At 37.8% G+C, this 18478-nt stretch overlaps 1 protein-coding gene across 13 annotated transcripts in view; it reads right to left on the bottom strand.

Annotated features, from left to right (window-relative positions):
• LOC114362700 (terribly reduced optic lobes) overlaps nt 1-18478 on the bottom strand; it is a 126652-nt gene that overhangs the window by 41806 nt on the left and 66368 nt on the right. For 12 of the 13 annotated variants that reach the window (XM_028318185.1, XM_028318192.1, XM_028318196.1 and 9 more), the window contains 10 exons: nt 18054-18270; nt 16244-16435; nt 15524-15809; nt 13887-14037; nt 12918-13098; nt 11669-11880; nt 10991-11164; nt 9668-9767; nt 6523-6625; nt 5568-5797 (listed from right to left, as the gene is read on the bottom strand). In XM_028318185.1, coding sequence (XP_028173986.1) covers nt 5568-5797; nt 6523-6625; nt 9668-9767; nt 10991-11164; nt 11669-11880; nt 12918-13098; nt 13887-14037; nt 15524-15809; nt 16244-16435; nt 18054-18270 — 1846 coding nt within the window. The remainder of the gene's footprint in view (nt 1-5567; nt 5798-6522; nt 6626-9667; nt 9768-10990; nt 11165-11668; nt 11881-12917; nt 13099-13886; nt 14038-15523; nt 15810-16243; nt 16436-18053; nt 18271-18478) is intronic. The other variant, XM_028318186.1, reaches the window with a different exon arrangement.

The raw sequence follows: 18478 nt of genomic DNA, 5'->3' as shown, positions 1-18478 counted from the left end.
AACAAATAATTTTTATACAGTAGCCAAATGTCGATAGCCAGTATGACGCTCATTGCGGCGCGCTCGCACTGTACTGCGTCTAAATCAAAAACCAATACAGACTCCATTCTACAACTTTACACACGTTATTTATAGACTACTAGGTATATTTTAAAATAAAAATAAAAAAAATTAAAAATACCGAAGTTTTGTAAAATTCGATTTTAAAACTTTACTTCCGGTTTTCTATGTGAACAAAAAAGAAATTTCAAATTTGTAGTAAATAGTAAGAAACACAGTTATTTATTCTCAAAAGTTCAATAGTCAGTTTGTTTTTAATCAAATGTAATAATAGCAGTAATAGCTTCAGAAAAATCTGTTCCTAAAATTTTACCAATTTTTTGAACGCTCATAAAAAATAAACTAAGCTTCATAAAAAAATTATAATGATGCACATCCATTCAGGTCATATAGCAGTACATTTAATCCAAATATGAACAAAATCTAAAACCTGACTTGATTTTCGCTGTCCGCTTCGCGTGAAATGCCCCACTATTCAAATTAAATAAGTTTATTTAAAGTTACATTATAACTCGTTATCATTGATAAAGACAATATATAAAATTAATTACCATATCGTATTAGATGCCCATCATACAGCAATTTACTCGTATATTAAAATTAAATTATTTTGAGATTTTTTGTCACACAGTGTTATTTTCACACCACCTGTTCGTATTGCCCTGCTGTGTGTTAGCATATAAACCTACTGGGTAACCTAATTATCAAGTGTCTCTACTGCCAATTTTGTTGTTAGGATTTCATTATCATTATCATATATCATTATGATGCCTTGTGGTGAGGCATTGATTTGGAAAGTGGGAACAAAACATTTTGTTCATGCGGTTTTAGTTTATTATGTATTATCTCGCAGGAGGTGTGAAATGGAGAGTAGTTAGTTATACTCCATGGATATAAAGCTGTCTTAATTTTAAGCAATCATTAATCCCTCGGCATCCTCAAAATTCTAGTCTTTGATTCCCTCAATAAGTTAAGGGGTTAACCCCAGAATCCTTCGCATTCTCGGAACACAATACAATACAGCACTCGTGAAGAAATAGCTTTATTTCTTTGGCGCATAACTTACTACTATTATTGTTTGCGTGCTAGTCTACTCACAAGATTCAACTTTTTCAAGTAGGATAACATCAAAGCCATACAACCATTCATTGGAAAAGAAATAGAATGACTAACAAATGGCATATTTTCTAGAAAATATGATCGGAAAGAATTTCATGACACAAAAATACTGGTATGCGTAAATAATAAGGGAAAACCAACTTAAAAATTAAGAGATTCTGCATATTTATTTTGAAATTTATAAATGTAATGCTAGAGCTAAGATTATTATTAAATAAATAAATAAATATATTTGAAGCGTATGTATTTGGTTTCTCACTTCAAATATAAATAATTAATAAGTAAACTCATATATTATGATAGAATGAATAAAAGCCAAACTTTTAAAATCCTTATGTCAATGAACATCACACATACTTAACTAAAAAAAAATTTAATACAATTTTGATACTAGTAAGTAGCTATTTACTTTATCAATATCCGAAAATATATTTATCTGGGACAACATAAAATACTGACAAAATGAAGTAACGGTTAACTAAAAAATTGTAGATAACTATCTAGATAGGAGGTATGAAGAAGAACACACATCATGTAGAAATCAAGATAATGTAAAGTCGAATACAGCGCAGAGTTCAGGGAAAACAAACGAGTTTCACAAGGTAGCATTTTATGTCCACTACTATTCATTCTTAAAAAACGAGCTAACATTGAAAAATCATAGATCAATTTCATTCAAGACATTTGCGAGCGAAAACCAATACAAATCTGGAAAATGAAACTCAACCATCAAAGAAGCCGAGCTCGATAAAGACGAAACCTATAACCCAAGAAAAAGTTGATATGGTAAAATACCTAATGAAGTTAAGTACACTCTTGTAACCTCGTCTGTACCTATAAACAAAATAAGATGGATAATAATTGAATAATGGTACAAACAATCAATGTAAATACCAGTTCATTGCAGCTGAAAGGCTTACACAATAACAATAAAAAATATTGTTGAGTTTTTCAACAAATAAATCTGTGGAAGCGGCGATAATTACTGATCATTAAAATAACGGCGAATGTTTTCAGCGTATCAATAAATATAAATATTATTATTATTACGGAAATGATAATGATCTGGAATTATGATACAGATTAGCTTTGCCCCGCGGTGTTACCCGCAGTAAAACGTAGTCTATGTTAATCCAGGGTATCAGCTAACTCCATACCGAATTTTATTACAATCTTCCAGCTCCAGCCGTTTTTAAACGTAAAGAAGTAACAAACATACCCATACAATCCACACTCATAACCTTCCGCCCTTATAAAGTAGTGTGATATAAATATTATTATGTATATGTTAAAAAAAAACAAAACCCTGTATCTATATAAAATATTAATAAATAATGCCACCTGTACAGTTACTGTAGTGTTATGTAAAACACACCGTAATTGTATGTGATTTAAATACTTTGGGTATGAATGTTGAGAGTCGATAAGAAAAATATTTCGCGATGTAGCGTCACCCCCCGGCCACCCACTAACTAGCCGACAAGGTTAGTGGGTGATGTACGAGGGTGGTATTGGTACATAATAATATGTATGTTACAGTCAAAACTCATAATCGTTTAAAACCACTTTTGACTGCAAAAATCATTCAAGAGTAGTTTTGACTGATGCCCTTGGTAAATATCACTTTTGACTGATTTTTCCAGTCAAAAGTGGTTTTGACCAAGGGCGTTAGTCAAAACCACTTTTGAAGTGCTGACTAACTTCCGAATGCATCATGTCAAGACATGTTGCAAATGGAACATTCCATACTTTCATTAGGTATAATTAAAAAAACTGCCAATCACTAAAAAAAGGCTGAAAGATCAAAATACATGAAAATCCTGTATGCCGTCAATCACAGAAGGTACGTTTATGGTGGGATGGATAAAATAATATTCGATTTAACTCTTATAAAATTAATGCCGTATTGTGTTTTATACCGAGCTCGCGCTTGCTAATTGAGCACGGTGGTTAGTTATGGGTATTTTTATCAGACACACGCCATAGTACACAAACCGACAACCCTTTGTAGTCAAAAGTATTAATTCGACCGCAATCGTTAACTGATGCTTGTATTTCGGTTACGACCGCGCTGATATTTTATATTAAATCATACTAGGTAGTAATAAATAATGTGAAGTACTCAGTTTATTTTACTGGTTTTAATAACGTTTATTAGACTTGAACCACATCAAATGAACTTCGTCATATCAGTAGTTTACCATAATTATGTTGGTAATTGTTTTACGTTTCGAAATAATTAATACCATAGCACCCATTGTTCACCTAGATTGGCCATCGGCTATTCTGTGCCACCTGAAATAGTCTGCTATAATCCTATTATTATTCCTGATGCCGCCTGCTATCAATTGATTAGTCGACAGACTTGATAACATCCGACTTTACACCAACGCACACAGAGCAGGGGGTGAAGTTTCCACCACCCCCTCGGCGGAGTGGCGCTCACCTTCCAGTGGGACGATTATAAGCTTTTTTAAGTACAATTATTTTTACAGATCATTAATGTCGAGTGATTTCAGCTTTGTTAATAATAGTTTTTCTGAAATAATATGACCTTAACTTTTTAAATTGCACAATCAACTATGATTTCGCGTTTTTCTTTAACAATTGAAGTTATTATTATATGATGATTTAAATTTGATGTTTGCGTCTTAAATTATTCTTTAAGTACCTTTATATTAACGTCGAGCCCCTTTTATTTTATGTCCGCACTAATTAACTATAATATTAATTTACTACAATAATTAATATTACATACGAAATGGGATGAAAAAAATATCCGATTGGATTTCAAATAATGTCCACCAGTGAACAAACAGGAATAATTAATTAAGGTAATGTCACATTCATTATAATATCAAGTCACAAAGAGAATAAATAGAACATAATCCCTTTCACAGCATTTCCCTCGTGCTGTCACATCGAGTCATTGGCTTTACAATAACTGAATTGATAAACACATAACCCACAGTTAGCGTAAAGCTTTGTTAGTAGGATTTAGAAATTAATTTAGTCTACGTGAAAGCCTAATAGAAGTGCCTTAAGAAAAGGTAGAATTTGAAGCGTTTCTATTATTAAGCCATGTATCTGCTATTGTTTACCTAAATTCACATTCACAATAAAGTTCATTTTCATTTTTTCATTTTCATTTTTCATTTTCATTTTCAAGATCTCAGCTACTTTTAGCATCATCTATTAGCGCTTTTGCGACGGCATCGATGCTACACCGCGTTTTCAGACCGGCTAATACTAAAAGTAGAACACTGGCAAACTGGCAATGCTACCGATAATTGGTTTTAGACAAAGTGTTATCGATGTAATTATGCATTTTAATAAAATAGTCCAGGTGTTTGTGAATTTGGATTATTAAATGTAAGAAAAATATGAATAAATATTATATAAGTTAAAGCTTCCTATCGTGATATATTTTTTGTCTTAGGCATTTTTATGATTTATAGCCACTTTAGGTAGGTATCTGAGTTTTCCTCAAACAAGAAGGCACATCCTTAAATTATTTATTGAAAAAAATCAAGATTTTGTCTTGCTCTGTCTAGTCTTAAAATAAGTGTGATGAATCAATTATATTCCTTTTTTCAAATATCATCAGTAATTTAAGCCCAATTCAATTAATACGGCAACTACTGGACCGCGTAGGCGATTATTGCATGCGTACAAAAGCGGTATCCATGGGCGGCAGTCCCTCTTTGTGCGCAGTGTATAATGAGGGTGATTGCATTTGTCTATTGTAGTTAGTTTGCGAAACCAGATCCACTGAATCATAGAATTACCCAGAATACCCGGCTTTGCGAATACGCTGACCAATCCTAATTTGCTGCTATTTAATGAAACTCAGTCCTGTGGGTGTCGAGATCATTATCAAAATTCAGCATGTGATGTGTGAAATCGTGACGTCCATAAATCAGATTTTACGTTTGTATTAGCCAACATTGTTTGCAACCTGATGCATTTGTGACTGGGCGCACAACTGGGCGGTATTGAAATTCAAAGTTCCGTGCGCTTTGGAATTCTGTTATTCAGTTACAACGGTATTCAGTATTGTCTGTTTTGTGATATGCATTTTAGATGAATATCAGATTACTATTCAATGAGTTATAGAGGCTTAATTATTTCGATAGTGTTATTGTAAGCATACATTTTAATAATAACACTAATTTGAGATTGGCAGGCAGGATATTGTTTGAAATGTAACAAAATCGTTTTAAATTGGCATGTAGGTTCCCGGGAAGTTTTTCCGTTAATGAGATCACATTCAGCAGACATCGATGGGGCGACGCGAGTCCTTGTCCTAGTTCTTGAAAAAATCTAAGGTGTTAAAATCGTCGATAAATGTTCATTTCGTTCGTCTGTAATTTAGTTGGTCGACTTACCTAGAGAAGGGTCTGGTGAGGGGTCGCCATACGATTTCTTCGATCTGTTCACCCTCTACTACGCATTCTACGGTGGGCGATTCGCCCGGGTGGACGGTTTGCGTGGGCGGCTGCAGGGTGATCCTGGGCGGCGCCATGACGACCAGGCTGGTGGTGGCCGACTTGGTCACCTCGCCGTTGTACCGGTCCATGACGTTACATATGTATTGTCCGGCGTCTTGTTTGGAAGTCTGGTGGGATAGTTGAGGAAATCAATAAAAATGTAAGTGTTTGAGAATGCTGCAGAAAGAAGTCATGATTTAATTACATATTATACTAATTCAATTATTAATGCTAGGTCAGCCATCGGAATTTAGTTACTAATTCGATATTTTACTGTGTCGTATAAGTGTGTCGACCATCTTTCATTCGTAATAAATCAATGCGTGTCAAAATGAACAAGATATTCCTAGTTACTAATTAAGTAGTAGATATTTCAAGCTCCACCAACTCACGTTTACATTGAATGTCATAACATTTCCCTTTGCGGGATCGATCCTAGCGGATGCCGCTAGCTTTGTGATTGCGGTAGCGATCCACTAAACAGCAAGCAAATACGTGTCGACCACCTAAATTAATTCATGCTCTAGCCGGTTATCAGTGTAATTTATATTGTTAGTACCTACATATCGGAGTAATATAGAAATTAGTAGGATAAAGAAGTCCATAAAGTAAACTTTAAATACCAATACATAACTTTACTTTGCATCGTTAATGAAAATAGTCTGCTTTTAACTTTCCCTCTTCCAGTGGGTGTCGTAATCACCTCGACTAAAAGAGAAATATGCGAACATCCAGCCTCCCCAATCCGTCTAGTCAGCGTGGGCAGTTATATAAAAAATCCTCCATTTGCGTCTGGAAATGGGTCGTGTTCCTTACCTAACCAGAGGATGATGAAAAAGTAGGTTCTCCTTACCCGTTGTATGATCAGGATGTTTCCATTTTGTCGCGCGTTGGGCTGCAGTGGTCTTCTGTCAGCTCTGGTCCACTGCACATCCAAGGCGGTCGACGAATCGCAACTGTTAAATAAATTCATCGGTTAGATCCACACGATGTGTAACAACCATATGTAACGAGTATGTTAGCTCTTATTAACGCAGTAGGGATATCTACAATTCGCAACTTAACTTGAATATTTAACAATGAAAAGTCTGATCTGGCTGTTATGGTCAAAAGCCCCAAGAAATTTTGTCCGAAAAAGGAATGAAGGATCACATCTAAAAAAAAATTGAATCTATCACAACTACATAAAATGCCACATTGTTAAGCTTGATGAGCCTTTTTGTACCTAGTTTTCAGATTGACTGTTTTTTTTTGCTGTAAAGCTTTTTAATTTTATCGTTCAAAATATTATGTATTTCAGAAATCATTAAATCACTGTGCAGCGCACAAAAATGGTGTTTAATTTCGTTAAAATAGTTTTAAAATACATATTTACATACTGAGATACGTAACATGGCGGCTCGTTCAGTGAAAATGTCAAGTGCTACTTATATTATATGCCGCGCGTAGTAACAAATTTTAGGCGCAGTTATAATTTCATTACGTAATTATAAAATCAACATCATAGAACTGGCTTCACTTTTGTAATACAAAATCTTTGTTCATTATGAAGTGGCTCGTATAATTGGAGAGTCACATTTCAAAAGAGCTCAATTTCACATTCATGTTTTCATTTAGAAATAGCCACAATGATTGCCTGTTGAAAGCAAATAAGTAGGTAATCATTCTGTTTTGATGCAAACTAATATGAAACGACACAGATTGTAGAAATGATCTGTAATACCTACATATTAAATTTATGAGAAAATCAAAGACGAATCAGTTTCTATTGAAAAGACATTTCATATTTGAATTGAGTGATTCATAAATAAATAACAGAAACAGCTCTGACCTCGACGACGCGACTTAGGGGTCAATTGCAAATCAATCAACCTTCTTTCCCCGATAAAAATATTTTTATTGCAAGAAGAAAACTAAAAGCTGGTCCTTTGAGAAAAGCTAATTTGATTAAATTGAATCACCTTGCATTGGTTTCATGGTGCTTCTTACAAGCCATTTTTGAGTTCAATCTAGTTCCATGAAAGGAATATTAAATTAACTTAAATGAAATCTATTTTCGCATTCAAGCTACACATCAAAGAAAAAAATAGATTGAATTCAATTTGTAGTTGTCAATGGTATTACTTGATAAGGATTCATAAGTTACGAATATTTGCTGTCTGGCAGTCAAAAGTTGTGTCTTGAAATATACCTACTTAAAAGAAGTAAGTATACGCAGGTTTATTTAAATACGAGTATTTACCAATACAGTCTTAGCATAATACTGGTCCTGGTTAATACTGGTTATTAATATACTTTGGACATGTCTAGGGTACACGATTCCGAACGTAAATAGTTTTTCATTACGCGCGATTTTCTGCCATGATAAATTATTATCAGTGTTTCTCTGAGCATCATTTTAAAAGTTAAACGTGACGTAACATTTAGTACTCTAGGCTTACATTGAACCTTCGAATTGTCGATTTTTTTACACAATTAAAAGCGAGGCAAATGTACTTTGTCGGTAGAGGAAAACTAGATTATTTTAGGCTTGTTTCACACGTACCATAACCGTGGTCAAGCTGTGGTTACGTGTGAATAGTGTCGTTGTTTCTTGCGGTAGCGTTGTGGTACAACAAGTTACTTTTGGTGCGTGGTGGTGGTGGTTCCTGGATGTGATGGTTGTGGGTATAGTTGCATTGTCGCTATGGTATCATGTTCATGATGTCGCTGGTGGTTACGACGTGGTTGCAGTGTGCTTGGTATTACCACAGGTATTATAGTTATATCAGGTACGTATGTTTATGATATTAATATGAATACAATAGCGCTCACTCCGTATTGTGGTTGTGGTACGTGTGAATCAAGCCTTAGGACGAAAGCTGTTGGAACGAACGTGTGGTTCACATACGAGTAAATGCATTAATTGTTTGTTCAATAGTTCCTATGTTGGTTCTAATACGTAATCCAACGTTTGGACGTGGTAGCGAATGTACACGTAGACAATTCTACAATTTCAGCAGTACAGGGGATTATATCTATAGTCTATATACACGCTGACTACCTAGAAGCAAGCGCCCTGTGCTAAATAGACTCTGCTACGTGTTCTGGGAGAGAACCCTGGGAAACGTGTATTCTAGTACCTCACAAAGACAACGTGTTGTGTTTGTCGCATAGGTTTTAGATAATATAATATTAGGTAGGTATTTACTGATGTTAAGATGTTAAGATTTATTTCATGTTAAGACCTATCAAAATGTTCCGTTATTTAAAGGTGAGTACTTATAGACTAGAAGATTTCTATGTCGCGTTCTTACGAATAGTACAATTCAGGTAAAATGTACGTTTGGTTCGTGAAATCCAGTTTATTCTGTGACCTAATATTGATTGCGTTTGATAAAGCTCGTGAAGAACTTTCAGGACTAGTTTTTGGATATCTTGTATAGTAGTTTCGAATATTGTGTGGCTGTACTAAATGTATGGAAGCTGGAAACTAAAGCTGGAAAAAATTTTGGGATAGATCCAGTTTATTCTGTAACCTACTAGCTAATTCATTAATACCGTTCGTTAAAGCTCGTGAAGAACTTTCAGGATCACTAACAAGTTTTTCGATATCTTTAGTTTAGAAACAATCAAGTGAGATCACTTAACGTTTCTGCTCTGAATGAATGAATAACGTCTTGCGTATTCTGACTGATTTGTGTGTTCTGTATTCAATAACATCAGTGTGAGTATGACCTATCACCTCAACTTTGTTGCGCGGCCAATACTGAGTGGGTGACCGTTTTTGCAGCAACGATTTTGATATTCTTTTTACGAGTATAACGCCCGTATTCTCAAACATTACTATGAGGTCTCACAGGGTGACACACGAAGCAATCACACTATTCAACGCTGTGCGTTCGATTTGTTACTTCACTTAGCAAGCATCGTTTGTGAATACGGGTGTTAGTGTTTTTGATGTTGTCTAATTAAGTTTATCTTTCGTTCTGTACAAGGTGTTAGTAAAAATAACTTACACAATGCGTGTTTCTTGTCCCTCGGCGGCAATCAAGTCGCTGGGCTGCTCAGGCGGGTAGGGGAGATTGGGCTCGACGAATATGTCCCCACTGCCTTCTACTGTTCAACAAAAACTCAAGATAGTAATTGACGGCGGTTTCTTAATATTTGAACACTACGCCAGTAAACAGCAAATAATTTCGCGTTAACGCCTGTAGCACACCTCCGCTGCGAAACTATAACAGCGAAAGGATTTCAATATACACCTCTGTGTTTCCTTGGCCACATTGCTAATGTGGGGATGTGATTGCAGAGATGTATACTGAAATCGTTTCGCTGTCACGGTTTCGAGGCGGAGGTGTGCTACGAGCGTAAGAAAATAGTTATTTTCTAACTTACTAGGTCATAGCAAAATTAGAAAGCCGTGTTCACATTGACCAGTTTGAAGTAAGTTCAGACGGTTATTTTGCATTATTATTGGTTTGATTTTTACTACATGTTTATGTGTTATATTGCTGTTTCACTATTTTCTTAACGCGAATGAAGTATAGCTTTAACATGCAGGGAAGTTGTAAGTCTAACCCAACAATGGTAAATAAAAATGACATTTAGTAAGAGAAGAGAAAAAATTACATATATCAACTAAGCTAGGTAGATATTGAGTAAAAACAATACACTTAGCAAATAAATAAAACATAGTACCTACCTACACATAGCTAATCTATGTTAAAAATCTACAAACATAAATTCCTATAAAGGAAGAGTAAAACTAAAAAACTAATAAAAATTAGAAAAAAATATTTACCAAAACTAAAGTCAGCCATTGTCTACAACATCTACACGGTACGGCAAACATTTTGACAATTGGCGTTTTATTTGGCAACTCTTTTTCTCAATCCTCAAGCAAATGAGGACGTAAAAATTTTGAAATACATAAATGCGACACGTTTCACTGTTCTTTGATAGCGTTGTGTTGCGCCATCAAGGCATAGGTACTCGTAAGTACACACTTAAAGCTGTCAAAGTGCTTGAAAGAGAATTTTACTCAAAGCAACATGAGCGCTTTGATTCGTGTAAGAATAACTAAGATTGCAAGTTTAAACTGGCCAATTAGAAATGGCTGCAATATTAGTAAGTATTGTTATTTGCATTCGATCTTCTAATTTTGAAAGGGTACCTACCAATTTTTTTTCAATAATGCTGCGGTCTGTGAAACTTCCAATATAATCTGTACTCTTCTTACTTAGCTCGTGGGTAACTCGACTATCTCATCAAGATGTAACGTATTCTCTTTGACCCTTATTATTTTGGTATCAAACGCTATTATCAAAAGTCGCACTCACCGGGTTCGAAGCCAATGTCACCTCGCATCTCGACTCTGATGCCGAACTGCTCTTCGATGGTGCCCGCGGGCGAAGTCGCGGAACAAATGTAGTATCCGTCATCGCGTTCACTGGCCGACGAAATGTTCAGGGTGACCATGCCAGGATAGGGTGCTACGATCTCCCGGTTTGCGCCTGAAATAATATTTATTTTTAGCACCAGGTGACAAATGATATAATTCAGAATCTACTTATTCCTTCTTTGCTTCTTCTAGGAATATTAATACACATTACAAGGATACATTTTGGAATAACATCCATAGGGTTTAGACTGAAGAAAAATAGCCAATGGAACTATTAGCCTGGTGGATCAATGACCTGATAAAGTTTGAGCAGAGCTAGTGAGACCAATTGCTGCTAGATGAACGTCTCCTGAGATAAAACCTGAGTGCATGTCTATAGAAATGGTGGTGATGATAGCATGTGTTGTCCAATCTCGATATTCTTCTGCAGTACAGTCTCGCTCCACAATTTCAATAAGCCAAGGTTTTTCAGGAACATATACCCATTCATACACAACATAAAGTCTAGTAACATCAGAAGTTCCAATAGTATTACAACTATGTATACCTATATGCACTGTCATTAAAACAGCTTGAAAAGAACATTGCAGAAGAAACATTAGGCCTGGTAACTTACTCTTGATAGAGACCATGGGTAGGGGGTATCCTCTAGCACGGCATTCAACCGTGACGGGCTCTCCATACTGCACTTGGATGAAGTCGCTGGGAGTCACGATCACCTCAGGAGGCGAGCGGACCTTGATGGTGGAGCTGGCTGTGGCAGTGCCAGCGACGTTCGAAGCCGAGCAATAGTATTCGCCTTCGTCATTCACTTCGATCTTCTCGAATCTGTGAATGTATTTATTTTGAGTGTTTGCCCAATAAAAATTTCTTAACAAAAATGATTTGTTGCTGACAATAGATGCAGAAAACCTAACCTAACCAGCTTCATCATCATCATTTCAGCCATAGGACGGCCACTGCTGAACATAGGCCTCCCCTAATGCTTTCCACGTTGATCGATTGGTAGCGGCCTGCATCCAGCGCTTCCCTGCTACCTTTACAATGTCGTCGGTCCACCTTGTAGGTGGACGTCCCACGCTGCGTTTTCCAGTACGCGGCCTCCATTCCAGAACCTTGCTGCCCCATCGGCCTAACCAGCTTGGTTTCATAAAAATCCTTTTGGTAAGTCACTGCTAAATGTGCACCTAAGATGATCATGCACCCTGACCGTCATTGACTGAGATCAAAGGGGTAGAAATTACGTCATCTTGGTCTGATAGAGACACATTGTCGTCATCTTAATCTGATGTAGTGATACATTACATTCATCATGATCTGATGAAGTGCTGGTTAAGCTAAAAAGTTATCCATAAGAGCGCTTTCACATTTCAGCGATTGTAGGACAGTTTAGGAGCGTTACAAACGCGGGACAGACACGCTGCCAATATTAGATAAAGATTATACAAAAAGCCGTGCTGCTGTCGCTCTCATGTCCTGACGCCTTAATGTGACAGCAGTCTGGTCGAAAGAGTCATGATGAAATGCTAGAATACGTCATCTCGATCTATTGAAATTGCAGATTACGTCATCCCGGTTGAGCTGAAAGTCAGTGGCGGCGTAGCATGGGTTGGCACCCGGGGCGATCACCCCTCCCCCCTCCTCCGTCATAAGTCCTAAGGCACCCCCTGGTATCCCCCAGGATTTTGGGGTTTCCTACCGATTCGAAGATTGAAAGACAATCAATCGCAGCCCCGTATCATGAAATAGACCACAAACTTGCCATGCAGGTGCGCATGTGAGTACTAATCTGCGCGACTTGTGTCACCCCCTGATGCTTGGCACCCGGGGCGGACTGGACGCCGCTACTGCTGAAAGTTCCTTACTTCAAGATGTTGTAGGGCTGCAGCTGCGTGTACGGCGAAAGTTGTCTGCCGCCGCTTCGGCTCCAAGTGACGGTGGGCTCAGGCACGCCGGCCGTGACGCGGCAGCGCAGCTCGAAAGAGCTTCCCAAGTTGAGCGCCTGCTCGCCTTGAGGCCAGATCTCCACTGCTGGTCGCTCGCGCTCTGGTAGATAGTATTTACAGAAGCGTGTGTGAGAACATACAATGTAAGAGGCTGTTCTTCTAGGGCCAGATCTGCGCTCTTGTGACGGTATTGTCAGTATTGGGTCTTTTTCGAGAAAGATTAGAAAAGATACAAAAAAAAATTCCATTTAAAAGTACTAATATGAAGTTAGGACAAAACTTACGATGTTTCATAAAATATCTTCACGCACTGAAAAAAATGTTTGGTTACTGCTTACACAACAAAAGTCACCACCGAACTAAGTGTTAACTATAACCAAACTAAGTCTAGCTCACTACAGAATTATTTGTTATTTACACAACATTTTGTTCCTCATAACCAAAGTGTTCGGTGGTCACTTTTGTTGTGTAAGCAGTAATCAAACATTTTTTTCAGTGCGAAAACTCTCTAAATCATCTTGAGATCTCTACTTGAAATTATACAAAGCGCACGAAGAATGAAAGAAAAAGAAGTAATGGGCAAATAATGATCTTGTATAAAGAGTTCAGGAACAAAACAGAAACTACGATTTACTACAGCTCGTGAAAAGTATGTCACGAAACTAGAGTAGAGATGGTATTGCAAGTAATTTATTGGGTTACCTGCGACTACTTTTATTCCCAAAATATCGAAATAAAATCGCGGATATGGGAACGGCATTTACATGCAAGTAAAGTGTCTGAGTTGAGATCAAAAGGAACTGTCAACTCGGAGCGAGATTGCATTTTCTGCAGTCACTGATTCGATTTAGCACTTGTGAAAGATTTGTCAACGCAAAAGGCTCGTACTTTCGATGTCGATGTATACGTAGATGATGGAGATGGGTTGTCCGTCCAAGATGCCCTCGCACTGGTAGTAGCCTTTGTCGTCCTCGCGAGCGTTGGCGATAATCAACGAGTTCTGGCGTTGGCTCGTGCTGTCTCCGAACTCGCCGTTGGACTGAAAGAGACAGAGCAATGGTCATGGTGTTTCCGGTCTACCTCACCTTTAAACATTTTGTGACAAACATGTTTACTTATGAGCCGCCCCCACGGGCATCTGATATGCCTGGTCAAACAAAGCTAAAACGTGCAATACGAAACATGAAAATTATTTCGCTTGAACTTTGCAACAATCAAAAATATTTAATATTGCAATGTAATTAACTCGAAATATGCATTCCTGGAAGCTCTCAAAGAGCTATTATCACCTAGCGGGAGTTTGTAAAATTTTTACCCCGGAATTAATTTTGCATTCCTGAAATTTTAAATGACCCTTTGCAGCAAACGTTGAGCGTTGGAATCGCGAATACAATTAAATGACTGTTCCAAAGTTTCAATAAAGCTTTGAAGCTTTCCGATTTGACGTTGTGTGAAAAACATGTTATTAAAAGTGGGGGTATACTACGTACGTAGTCCTGTAAGGTATTAAAATCATAATGTTTGTAACTCTTTTACCCGACTACGAGTGAACGAAACGAATTAAGTTTGTTGCTGGCAGTTTGGCCAGCAAACCTTTTTTGATATTGTTTATGGTTTTATACTTTTTTTTAAATATTGTTTTTTAGAGTTTTTGAAGTTGCTTTTTGTACACTCTCCGTGTTCTAATGTATTGAGCAATATACCTACTGTTTTGGCCCTTTTTTGGTGTTTCTTTGCTTCTAGCATACCTATAATCACCACCGGCAGGCCTATCCATCTAATACAGTCCACTCCATCGTTTTTAACAAAGTTGAATACGTCCAGATTGTTTCCAGAGTAGGACCTCGAATTACTTGTCCCTTTTACAACCGGAAAAGTTTTAAAAACAAACCTGTAGAACACCTAGCTCTAAGGAGGGATTACAGTTAGGTAGTTTTAATTTTAACCATACCACCTTGAGTTAAGGTCGCATTTGTTAAAGATCCAATACCATAAAATATTAATACAGATTATTGTGTTTTTTGTGTCTGTAAAGTACGGAAACAATACTCGAACGCGATAGCAGCAGATGATTATGATATAATAAAACATTTTGGCGCTTATTACAAAATTAAAAGCTCCTTGAACACTTGTTTAAATAATTGTCATGATACATGATTATGCAAATGTCATTTTAAAGCAATGTTCAACGTGTGTTTGACTTTTCTGAAATAGGGCCCTTCGTTTTTTAAATTTTTAGTTATGACCGAGCCACACTTCAAGATAGTTGCTTATGTGTGGAACTAAACAGTAAAATGTTCATGGATTTTTATTACTGGCTTTTGCCCCCAGCTTTGCCTACATGAATTCGGACTGTGGCTTTCTGTCACAGGAAAACATTATCACGTGCATATCCTTATTTCAAAAACCTGGATAAAACTATTCTACAACAAATTCTGAGTCGGTGGTTAAGCGTGAAAAAGTAAGAAACATCTATCCATCCTCACAAAATTATATTCTTATTAGGATACTGAGTGGTTACTTACTTTCCTCCACCGAATTTGGGGCTGTGGGTATCCTTTAGGCGTGCACTCTACGGCTCCACTTCCACCGGTTGGTATCTTTAAGTTGTTCACTGAGACGGTTATGTTCGGCTGTTGTTCTGGCGGAGGAGTGCCTTGAGAGAGCACCGTCAGGACCACCAGTACTGGGGCCACGTCGTAAGACGTCGTGCGGCAGATGTATACTCCTTGGTTATCAGGGTTGGCGTAGTCCACGTATAGAACTCCGTTGATGGAACGCACGTTCGCTTGGAATTGTGCACCGTCTTGTCTGTTGAGTGTTGAATAGTATTGGATGAAGTCCATTTCTATTAAACCTAATTTTATGTATTTTAGTTGTTAATAGTCGCCGTTGAACGGACAAAGAAATGGGGTCGGAGCCGGATATCCAAAAGTCGATGGCTATTATATTATCTGACTCTTGATATATCATAATTGCCGAACTATTATTTTTATCCTTTAATTAGTTATAAGGCTATAAGCAGAGACTTTATTTGTAAGTGTGTACGCCTACAATAAGTAAGTAATACATTTGAAAAGGTTCAGGCAGCTGAAATAACTATCTAACAGTTCTAACAATCTTTTGTTTTCAATTTGAAAACAAGTGAATTGCATTGCATACTTCCAAATCCCCTCCAGCGATTTGCGACTGCTATTCAGCGACATAAAGGTCTCAAAGGCAGTCCAATACAAACAAAAACTCACCGGACCCAGTCGATGGAGCCGGCGGGGACATTAGCGGTGCCTGTGCACACGATCCTTGTGTTCTGTCCCTCAGAGATGGTCGGCGAGGATTGGGACACGGTCAGTTTCTCGCGGATCGGTTGGGACGGGCGCGGGCGAACGTTCACCACCGCTTTGCCGTAGTCCTCACCAGCTGTGTTCTTCACTGTGCATCTATGATGAAAGGAAATGAAATTAGCATCGTTTACAATGATTCAGTCGACAGCACCTCAGAATAGCCACACATTTTTGTTGCAAATTTACAACAACTGCATAAGATGTTACAGTATTTTTTTTATCTGCTTTCGTCTTCCTTAATCTACTTAAAAAGTAGCTGAGGTATCTATTACGAGTTGGATGTTTGGAGACCCCGTTTTTTCCTTAAGTTAGTAAAAATTGTCAAAAATTCAAAAATATGATATTATATTCACTATCACGTTACTTTGAGCGTCACTTTACCCTATTGTTGTCTATCTGCCCCCCTAGACAAAACGCACTTTTTGATCGAATCGAAAATCGAATCCGTCAAAACTCCATACAAAAAAGGGGCTTTTCGACCACTTTTCGACTGGTTTGCGATTATAATTTGCACTTTGTCTAGACCCACTGGAGCCGATATTGCTCACAGCTCAAAGGTTTCATGAATAAGTACCTATTTAAAATTAGTTTTTCTTTTACAGCCTATGGCACTTTATTAAGAAGTGCCCGAGTATTGCTTTAACTGTTACATGTTGGAAAACATTGAATAAAACAGGTTTATTAATATTATTTTTTTCACGGAAGAAATTAAAAACAATGACGTAATAATAAATTATGAATTTCATGAAGATGACGAAAAAATATTTTTATAGCATTATGGTTAGGATTTTACACATCCACATTTTATGTTCGCATTTATCACAAATCCCATAATCTGACCAATCGTTTCAAATAAAGATGGCGACGAATGAACACTCAGTGCGCTTGCACCAAATGCAATGTTACGAAAGAGATGTGAAAGTACGTTTCCTAAACATTTCTAATGAGGGTTTTCGCGTTTGAAAAATCCGCCAGATGGCAATACGTAGACGCGAGGTCCAAATGCTGCATGATCGGTTATATTTGACATGACATTGACAGATATGTCAAAAATAACCAATACGTAGACGCGAGGTCCAAATGCTGCATGATCGGTTATTTTTGACATGACATTGACAGATATGTCAAAAATAACCAATCATGCAGCATTTGGAGCTCGCGTCTACGTATTGCCATCTGGCGGATTTTTCAAACGCGAAAACCCTCATTAAATACGAAGTGGATTTGATCACCCCAACGGACTTTCAAGTCTTACCAGGCCTGTTCATCTACGCGAGTTTACATCGAAAACAAAACACGCACGATGGCCCACCTACAGGATACTATTTGACAAGGCCTCACATACGAGCGAACATTGACTCACGCACGCGTATTCTTGTGTATGATGGAAGAAAATAAAGAAAATGGTTTACTAAATACTGTGCAGTATTTAACTGCCTAAATAATAATAAAAACACAGAATGTACTTTTTTAAGTTGCCTCAAGACACTGAGAGGTAAATAAGTAGCACCTCACGTCACATCATTTTACCGAAGTCAGCCCTATAGCTTCGGCGCAGTGCCGATCACTGACGTTTGTCAACAAAATGGTGCTTGACTCTTGAGACAGGCTAAATTACACCATATTGTTAATGACATTGAGCTTACATTTTTTTTAATACCTTCGCGAAGTAAAACTTCTGTACGTAGTACTTATTATTATTCTGTGGTCTTACCTGTATTCTCCAGCGTCTTCCTCCCGCGCGCGGTCAATGATGAACACATCGCTCACGACTTGCGCGTACTCCGGTAGAGGCCGGCCAGAGGCTCTCTGCCACGTGATACTGGGAGAAGGGTTGCCTCGCGTCACGCACTCCAGCTCGATGCGGTCGCCTTCGAAGTAGTCGTTGATCGCCGGACGGATCTCCGCTGTAGGGACCGACATCTCGTTGCCTGAGGGAATTCAGGGCAGGTAAGTAAAGAAAACCTTGAAGCCGTGTGGTGACGGCAGAGTAGAATACATTTGTCACCAACCCCTACTCTTCCCGCGGGTGTCGTAAGAGGCGACTTAGGGACTACACATCAAACAGAGAATGGGCAGCAGCGCTCTCTGAAAAACATCAATCTTTTAAACTGCGATCTCCAACCCGCCTGCCTAGCG

This window comes from Ostrinia furnacalis, unplaced genomic scaffold (assembly GCF_004193835.3).
Source record: "Ostrinia furnacalis isolate ACB-3 unplaced genomic scaffold, ASM419383v2 OfSCF6691, whole genome shotgun sequence".
Taxonomy (NCBI): Eukaryota; Metazoa; Arthropoda; class Insecta; order Lepidoptera; family Crambidae; genus Ostrinia; species Ostrinia furnacalis.
The sequence above is the reverse complement of the archived record's forward strand: the minus strand, read 5'-3'. Positions and strand labels throughout refer to the sequence as shown.